The 10,036-nt window shown below is 40.4% G+C and overlaps 1 protein-coding gene across 1 annotated transcript; it reads left to right on the top strand.

Moving 5' to 3' along the window:
* The first annotated feature begins 1,305 nt into the window (after positions 1–1,305).
* Positions 1,306–8,494, top strand: LOC115795116 (neural cell adhesion molecule 1). Its single transcript, XM_075074434.1, is given in 18 exon segments — positions 1,306–1,571; positions 1,939–2,010; positions 2,162–2,359; positions 2,494–2,631; positions 3,124–3,270; positions 3,416–3,533; positions 4,142–4,296; positions 4,411–4,544; positions 4,820–4,955; positions 5,082–5,249; positions 5,379–5,498; positions 5,784–5,786; positions 6,299–6,426; positions 6,519–6,570; positions 6,573–6,686; positions 6,804–6,996; positions 7,145–7,255; positions 7,364–8,494. Coding segments are annotated over 18 exon segments (2,097 nt in total). The 5' UTR covers positions 1,306–1,504; the 3' UTR covers positions 7,407–8,494.
* The last annotated feature ends 1,542 nt before the right edge of the window (positions 8,495–10,036 follow it).

A 10,036-nucleotide genomic window follows, 5' to 3' on the forward strand; every position in this document is an offset into this window, starting at 1 on the left:
TGACGTTGACTTGACAACTTGCACAAACCTTTTTTTTTTTTTAAACTATATGATCAAATGTAGCAACAATTAAAACTATGAAAGGCAATCAAAGACCACTAGCTGCATTGCAAGTTAAGAAATTGTTTTCTTTGGAGTAGAATAGGCATCACTGTGGTTTGTTGATTTCAACTTCCTGCAGGATGTAAAATGTCTGTGAATGCGAACGGTGCCATACTGTATGTGCAGTCTGGTGCGCTTTCTTGAGAAGAATGCAACCCTCTTTAAATGAGAGGAACAAACGATGGAATGATAAAAATATCTTTCTCCATCTCTTCTTTCCCTTGAGGGCTGCCTCCCTGCGCTTTCATCCGGGAGCCTGAAGGGAGAGCCAGGGAACAGGGCGGAGAAAGTGAGAGAGAAAGAGAGAAAGAGAGCTACGTGAACTTTAACAAATTTAATTCTGTAACTGCAGATGTTAAACAACTTAATAACATCTCAATAAAAAGCATAATAAAAAAAGTTCACACACACACACACACACACCATTTTCTCTTTATAAATATATATAGAGAAAATGGATACATAGATGGATATACTGCGTACTGTAAATACTGTACATAATTAATTTATGCTAATCATAATGTTTAACTTAAATATTAATCAGTGTTGTGTGTGTGTGTATTGTTTATTGTAAAGAAAAATGCCATTGTTTTTGGGGTGTGTTCATTTAAATCTTTGTGCCAGTAAAACACAGCAAGTTGAAAAACAAGCAAAAATAAAGAGAGAAATATTCTATTATTCTAAAAAGGATAAAAGTATTTCTACTATATTGTCATTTTCCCGACTGTCAATGCCCAGTCATTAATTATTTGTACTTATTAAATTGTACTTTACTTTTGTCGCACACCATTTCTTAATTGTGTCATTCGTGGCAAAACTGTGCTGATAAGCAGACTGAATTGAATTGTGAACTGGGCGAGGAAACTGGAAGCAAAGGAGATGAGGAAAAAGGAACAGGGTGAAAAAAAATGAACAAAAGAGATAAAGATAATAGAACGTTGGGGACCATTTTGAGCAAAACAAAAAGAGAGAGATTTAGGAAAAGATGACAGGAGGAATGACGTCATTCAGTCACCACATCCCACTTTCTTCCCGAATGGCCCAAAGTAACCTGAAGTTTTAGGAGGGATGAGAGACTAGAAGTCCTACCACCCCCCCCCCCCCCCCCCCCCCCCCCCCCCCCACCTCCTTCTCATTTCCTCTCATCTCTTTGCTCTTGGGCCTCTATATAACCACTGACATAAACCCTGTTTCTCTCAGAGTGAGTGGTGCTCAGTGGATAGGAAACAGGTGTTTGGGTGTCGGTTTAAAACTCAGATTGACAGATTTATTTGTTGAACAGCAGATTTTTGTTGATTTTTTTTTGTGGGTTTTATTTGATCTGACTATTATTTCTAGTTGTGCTGACAGAACAGTTCTAATTTGAAGTGTTACAGAGTCGGTAACTTGCAGCCAAGTGAACATGATGAATCAATCAGCTTGCATGCTGACACTGGCCGTGCTGCTCCTGCAGATGATGTACAGCACAGGTAAGATTTGCTGATGTTATTAAAGATATTTTAATGGAAATGCAGTGTTGTAATGAAAGTGTTAATTGAGACTGTGGTCTATGTAAGCTGTGAAGCGTAAGCAGGACAGCTTTTACATGAAACATGTCCACAGCATGCTGGAGTCTTTAAACTGGATTTACTGGGGAGAAATGTGTTGTCAATGTGGTTCAACTGATGTCTGCTTGATTTTTATCAATGAGCCAAAAAGCCATGGTGTGTGTATAAGAATTGGTATTATTACATGATCATGTTTGTTTTGGGTGAAACGTTGCTCTGTGTTCTTCTTTCAAAGAAAGGAAACAGATCCAAAACTAAGACCAGTCTCCTCTCCTGTTTTCTCCTCTAGATGCTAAAATGAGCATCATTTCCAGTAAGCAAGATATTGAGGTTGGAGAAGAGATCTTACTGTTATGCAAAGGTGAGCGATTTAAATTTTCTCACATGAATAAAGATATGAACATAGCCACTGTAATCAGCTTTATACTCTTGTTAATGTTTTAAAATAAGCCTGCAAATTGTATTTTACTCTCTCTCCTTCTTCTTCTTGCTCTTCTCATCTCTTCTTTCAGCTGGAGGAGAGGGAGAAATAACATGGCGAAAGGATGGAGAGGACATTGATGATGAAGACATTGTGTTTAAGCTGGATGAGACCTCCTCTAAATTGGTCATTAAGAAGGCTAAGCTGGAGGATGCTGGCAGGTATACCTGTCACTGCGATTTTGATAACGGGCATAACGATGATACTCAGGCACAGCTGTTTGTTTATGGTAAGTAACAGCTGGCTGCGAACACATATTGAATGCTTCTTTTTGCTGAACCTGCAACATTTTTTCCACTTAAACTCGCTAATGTGCATATAAGGACATGTTGCTTCACTGTTAACCTTTTCGTCTTGTGTCAGATGGGCCGTCATTTGGAAGCACTAAAACCTACCATGAGTTTCTAGAGGGTACAGATGGGATGGTGCCCTGCCTGGTGTCTGGACAGCCAGCTGTGGATGTTCAGTGGTTTAGAGACAACCACCTAATCCCTTCTACTGGTAAGGGTAAAACATAGGCCCTGAGGCTGCATCTCAGCATGAATGCTCGCTTTATGATTTTAAAGAAGAACATTTTATGAGTTTGCTGAGTTTTGATTTATACTTTACAATAAGTGGGAAGAATGCTAAAACCCATCCTGGTGGGAAAGCTGAAATGCCTTCAGGTGGTGACTGAACAGCTCAGCTCAGTGCAGCTCTCTCTGGTATCAGTCTGCTGTGATTGGGTTATTTAAGCTGGTATACTGGTTTCAGAAATGTACATACGTGTATTAATTACTAGATATATCGCTATAATTTGGTATGCATCACACTAAATATTTAATTTGCATTCAGGATGAAGAGTAAACTCTTCTGTATACTGTTATAATAAGTTATAATAAGCAGAAGTCAGTGGGCTACTGTTATAACTAAAGCTGCTCTAATTAATATTTCTGCATCCAAATAGTTTCTAATTAAAACATTTGTTTTTCCGTGTTCCCTCTCTCACTCCAGGAGGAATGCATAGGCGTAAGCTGTCCGATAACACACTCCAAATTGAAAATGTGAAGAGAGGGGATGCTGGGAAATATGTGTGTAGAGCTCAGATCAGAGGAAGGCCAATGATCTACAAGGAACTCTCTGTCTCTGTTGTTGTCAATGGTGAGTAACTGTTTTGCAACAAGACATTCACGAGACTGAAATATCATCACTTTCTCATTTAGTTTAATTTGGCTAAAGAACTGGATTATAAATAATAATAATCAAAGAAGCAGAAAATTTACTAAAATATAACCTTTGCCTGCAGCTCCTCCAATGGCGAAACTGAGAGAAGAGGAGAAGAAAGTGTTGGCTGGACCTGACACTAACGTCTCTTTGCTGTGTTTGGTGGATGGTCTGCCGAAACCCAACATCACCTGGACCATGTAAGACCAGATGTTATGCGCTAATAAACAAGATCAAACATAATATGGGCACAAAAGCTGATCTGAATATATTCCATTCCTCTCTCTAACAGCAAACCAAACCTGTGAAGATAAACATCTAATTTTTCACAGAGCTTTAACACTTCATTCTTTCCTTTTTATTCAGTAAATATGAATACTCGAATGTCATAAAATGTAAAAAGGATTGTTGTTGTTGTCTTTATTGGGTTTAATCACAAGCTTGCCTGTGGAAAAATTTACAGTCAGCAAAGAAATTGGGTCACGTTGTGTTGATGTTTAGACTAGTCCCCCTGACTCTGTGTCACTAATGTAGCGTAACATCTACAGTGTGCATCAGTGGGTGGAGGGAGCAAAGCACACGTGTGCCTGACGGAGGGTGTGTGTGTGTGTGTGTGTGTGTGTGTGTGTGTGTGTGTGTGTGTGTGTGTGTGTGGTGTGTGTGTGTGTGTGTGTGTGTGAGGAAAATAAATTTCCTCATTAACTTAATTTTGATTTCCAGCTTTGTCTCAGCCTCCCTCTCCTGTTTTTTCTCCTTTCCCAATATGTGAACCGAATCTCACTATCATATATTCATTTCTTTTTTCCAGGCCTGTGCAGTTTAACCCTTCTCGTCATTACTTCAACTCAGACCGCAGCCAGCTGACTATAAAGTCTGTTGCCCGGGAGGACTTTGGGGAGTACGTCTGCACGGCCACCAACAAGATTTCTGAGAGCAGCGCTACCATCAAGCTTCATGTCTTTGGTTGGTTTGATTCTGTGTCATCTTGGAAACAGAGATTTCACACTGGAAATATAGTGTAGCTCTTTTTAAACTCTTGGATAGGCGTGTCATGGTCATTGATATGTTTCATTTCAGAGGCCCCGGAGGTGTTTGTTTCGGCTGAGCAGCTGCGTGTGTCAGTGGGTGAGGCTGCATCTGTGTCCTGTAATGTAACCGGTCATCCTCAACCTGAATTACACTGGCTCAACAAGCAAAATGGACGTACACTGGTATGAATGTGTAAACATATATATTTATGCTCACAACACTGCACACTCAGTTTCATGCAGGAAAATGTACATCTCAATTCAAGGAAACGTGTAAGACGAAGTACAAAATTGACAAATTTGATAAAAATTTAAACTGCATAATCATAGATTAGTGTTCCTGCTCTGACCATGGAGCCACAGTGGTAGTTATGGACCTTTATATGACTATATGGCAATTTGCATGGGTAGTTTTTTTTTACTTTTATGTTTTTCTTTTGTGTCTTTCTCTCTGTCAGGGTTCAACTTCAGGCCGTGTCCGAGTGGTGGATGATGTGTTGATGATTGATGAGGTAGTGCCCTCTGATGGTGGATTGTATTCCTGCATGGCCATCAGTGCTTCTGGAAACGCATCGAGAGATGTTGCAATATACAGTAAGAGTTTGTCTGTTGAACAATGATGAACAATTAAATGAAAAAGAAGTGTCTTTATTCTTTATTTATAAACACTCTGATGCATGTTACTGATTTATGTTTTGATATTTTGTTTTTTTTCATCAGCTCAGCCCGGTCCACCTCTCTACCTGTCAGCCTCTTCGGGTCCAGCCTCAGTCCGCTTCACACTGAAAACCACACCTGCCAGTGGAGGAACTCCAATAACAAGTTTTGTCCTGCAATGGAAACAAAAGCCTGCAGAACAGTGGAAGGAGATCACCGTCCCAGCTACAGGTAAACACCTCCTCTCTCCACTTGTCAATTTGCCTCAATCATCATCATTTATACTTTAACTTAAATGTTCATGAATTAGTAAATACATATAGTATCTGATGATGTGTTTGTTTTTGTGTGTGTTTGTAGATCCTCTTGTTATCAGCACCCTCAAGCCATACACTTCATACACAGTTCGTTTGGCTGCACTGAATGCAGTGGGACGTGGACAGTTCTCAGACATAAATACCGTCTTCACTGAAGGAATACGTAAGTTTTTCACACACCAACAACATATTAGTTAAAACACACACTATATTCCTAACACATGCCACTTATGTGCTGCTTGAAGTCTGTGTGAATGATTCATTGGTCCACACTATGCAGGATGCATGTTAGAGTTTTCGTGGTATATCCTCCTCATCTGTCATCATTACTTTTTCTTTTCCATATCTCATACGATCATCATAACATTTCCACGCCATCGTCTTCTGCCTCCTGATATTCACTCACGCTGCTGCTCACATCATGTCATCAACTGTTATCCATCCTCAGAAGGTAAAGTAGCTGATGCAGCTGAAATAAATACATCCATCCATCCATCCATTCGCTTCCGCACATCCTGTTAAGGGTCGCGGGGGGGCTGCAGCCTATCCCAGCTGTCATAGGGCGAGAGGCAGGGTGCACCCTGAACAGGTCGCCAGCCTGTTGCAGGGCCAACACAGAGTTACAGACAACCTTTCACACTCACATTCACAGTCACACCTATGGGCAATTTAGATTAGCCAATTAACCTAACCCCAGTAAGTGCATGTCTTTGGAATGTGGGAGGAAATCAGAGTACCCGGAGGAACCCACACAAGAATGGGGAGAAAATGCAAACTCCACACAGAGAGAGGGAGAGGCCTGGGCCAAGGTGGAATCGAACCCAGGCCTTCCAGATGTTATTCTAACTGTGAGGCAGCAGTGCTAACCACTGCGCCACCATGCTGCCCTGAAATAAATACAGTCACATGAAATGGTGGGTTTTAAATATTGTTGCAAACTTTTTTCCTGCCTCCTTCTCGCAGGTGAACCTGACAGTCCAGTTTTGTACTCTGATGAGAGAAAAATAGAGGGCAACACCTTCTCTGTCCCACTCAAACAGATGGATGATGGTGGCACCGCTGTGTTGCAGTTTAATGTTCGATACAGACAGGTAAGAGACAGCATGAGCTTGCCTTTGTATATGCCTCCATCAGCCCATTTCTCTTGATTAAGTCCTTTGGTTCCTCTGTGCTCTCTAACCAGGATAAAGAAGAGGCTGAGTGGAAGGAAATGCAGCTGTCACCTGATGCCAACTCCGTTCCCTCAAAGACTTGGCTTTCGGCTCAACCTATCAACTGGAAGTTGCAGCAGTTAATGCCAATGGTTCCTCTATACCTTCCACATTCAACTTCACCATTGCAGAACAGCCTGGTATGTGGCCTCATAAACTCTGCACCGTGCACTGAGCCAGATGTTTGGCTCAGACAATCATTTGTTTCAGCAGTTACAGCTGCCAAGAATTCATCAATTCTTCCTCTCTCCCACCAGCTAAGAGCAGCATGACCAAAGGCAGCGTGGTCGGCATTGTCATGGTCATCTTCCTGGTGGTATTCCTGGCAGTAGACGCCACCTGCTGCTACAGAAACCACTGCGGCCTGCTCATGTCCATTGCTGTGAAGCTCTTTGGACAGAAAGTTCCAGGAATCAAAATGCTTGAAGAAGGAGGTGAAACCGCAAACGGGTACGTGTTTAGAATAACCCGGAGGGGGGCAAGTTTATTATATATATATATATATATATATATATATATATATATATATATATATATATATATATATTTTTTTTTTTTCCATGATCATAACTGAAATATTTCTGTCTTCCGGCTCCAGAGAAGTAAAGCTGAAGGGCCTATCCACCCTGAAAAGCAGTATGCAACAGGTGGGGGTTCCAACACTCAGCAAGGAGGGGAAATGCGACAAGGCGCCCCTCACTAAACATGAGTAAGTTTTTTTATTCCCATGCACTGTAAATCTACATGGATATGTCATAAATTTGAGTGGAACCAAACCTGTTGAAAATCTCACCGATTAATTATTTCTGTCTCACAGGACAATTCAACCAGATACAGACCTGTCCACTGTTAATGCGTGAGCCAAGAAAATAAAGAAGGGAAGATAAAATCCGATGTACAGACAACAACAAAAAGAAGTCAAGTAATCATAACTGCAATGGGAAAGGGCAAACATCTTTACGCTCCATAGAAGACTGGCTGATTTTGGCCTGATCCAAACCTCTGAACTGTTGCAGTCAAAGGACAGTGATTCTGAGTACAGCACTGTCCTCTCCTCAAGCTTGTGGCTGACCTGATGGTTCATAGGCTGACTACAGGCAGGCAACTTTGTCGGAATTTTGTTTTGTTTTGTTTTGTTATTATGTCTGCTCTAATTTAGACTAGTTCATAATAAATGTTCTTTAACAGGGTAATCCTCATATCTGTGGTTTACAGGGTAAAATCATTGTTGTTACTGTGTAATTTTCCACTTGATTTATGTAAAAAAAAAAAATCTGAAAGGCACAACAGAGGTTTACCTTCCACATTATTTCAGATTTCTTTTTTGTTACTAACTTTTTTATTATTACACTGTGGCAGCTCTACTAACTTATGTCTATGACTAGATATCTTATTTATACAACACTGACTACTGCAGCTTTACCATGTGGATCATTTAATTGGCAATACCTACTAAACCTAGACATACCTGGCCTTAATTTAAAGTATGCTAATATGTGTTGATATTTATTGTTTTTCAGCCATATCATAACCAAATGAGAGCAGTTGTGAAAATTAAAAGCATAATTGGACTTTTTAGCCAGTTTTGTTCTGAAGCACTTTTTGTGAAAGGTTTTTAATGCTCTGCAGCTACAACACTGACCACTTAGGGGACTTTTAAATGAAAGTAACTTTTTAAATGAGACCCCTCTTTAAAGTACCTGTAATAATAGCTGATGTGTATGACATAGTCACTTGCAGCAAAGTGGACTGATGTCAGTCATTTTTGTATCTATGACCAAATTAATATTTGCAGAAAAGCTGTTCAAATAACATTTTTGAAGTAACTTCTGGTTGAGAGATATGCATGTTTGTTTTTGAAATGGTGTGATTATGTATTTTCCACTGTGCATGGTTGTATATACATGTTACTTCTGTTTTGTGTTTTATAAAAACTTTGACTTGTAAAGCAGTTTTATGTCTCTTTACTCACCAAATGAATGTTGCTCACCTTTTGTTAGCATATTTATCACATACAGTAAAATTATGAACACAGAGAAAAACATTTTTTTCTTTATTGACTGAGCCTTTTAGAATTACCTATAACTACTGTGTACTGTACTCAGGAGCTCAATGAATTCCAGCATGGTACCGTGCAGGAATGAAATTTCCTTGCTACTTAATATTCCAACTGTTGGTTGTATTATAAAAAAGTGGAAGCAATTGGGAACAACAGTAACTCAGCTACAAAGTAAAATCACCGAGCGCTGAGGTGCATAGTGTACAGAGTTCACCTTTCTGCAGAGTCAGTCACTACAGACCTCCAAACTTCACGTGGCCTTCAGATTAGCTCAAGAACAGTTCATAGAGAGCTTCATGGAATGGGTTTCAGTGGCCAAGCAGCTGCATCCAAGCCTTACATCAAGTGCAATGCAAAGCGTCAGCTGCAGTGGTACAAAGCACAACACCACTGGACTCTGAAGGCATGATTTGGTAGTGGAGATGGGTTCACTGGAGTGATGAATCATGCTTTTCTGTCTGGCAAGCCAATGAATAAGTCTGGGTTTGATGGTTGTCAGGAGAACGATACTTGTGTGGCTGCATTGTGCCAAGTGTAAAGTTTGGTGGAGGGGGGATTGTGGCTGCTTTTCAGGAGTTGGGCTAAATCCCTTAGTTCCAGTGAAAGGAACTCTTAATGCTCCAGCATACCAAGACATTTTGGACAATTTCACGCTCCCAGCTTTGTGGGAACAGTTTGGAGATGGCCCCTTCCTGTTCCAACATGACTGCACACCAGTGCACAAAGCAAGGTCCATAAAGACATGGATGAGCGAGTTTGGTGTGAAAGAACTTTACTGGCCTGCACAGAGTCCTGACCTCAACCCGAGAGAACACCTTTGGGATGAATTAGAGCGGAGACTGTGAGCCAGGCCTTCTCGTCCAACATCAGTGTCTGACCTCACAAATGCGCTTCTGGAAGAATTATTAAAAATTCCTATAAACACTCCTAAACCCTGTGGAAAGCCTTCCCAGAAGAACTGAAGCTGTTATAGCTGCAAAGGGTGGGCCGACATCATATTAAACCCTATGGATTAAGAATGGGATCAAGTTCATATGTGTGTGAAGGCAGATGAGTGAATTCTTTTGGAAATAAAATGTAGCTGATATCAAACTCTTTTTTTTTTTGTCTCAAAATGCAGCTTTCCATTAAACTTGATTAAACAGTAGTTTAAGTTGCTTTCTTTGTGTTTGAACATTTAGGAAGAGATCAACTCCAGGTATTTAAACTGTTGGATACTACTGAAGAAAACCTCGGGACAAGAAAACGAAGAGAAAAAAATTCAAGCTGTGAGCTTGACTGCAGATACAATGCTGTGTAGTGGTAAATTTGATTAGCATGAAAAAATGCCCACTACTAGCTAAAGTATGATGGCGCAGTTTGTTCTGTACAATATGAGATTGGTCCATCATCTCCCAGATTACCCACTACCTTTTTTTTCTCTTCAGTTCT

Source organism: Archocentrus centrarchus, chromosome 16 (genome assembly GCF_007364275.1).
Source record: "Archocentrus centrarchus isolate MPI-CPG fArcCen1 chromosome 16, fArcCen1, whole genome shotgun sequence".
NCBI classification, from domain to species: domain Eukaryota; kingdom Metazoa; phylum Chordata; class Actinopteri; order Cichliformes; family Cichlidae; genus Archocentrus; species Archocentrus centrarchus.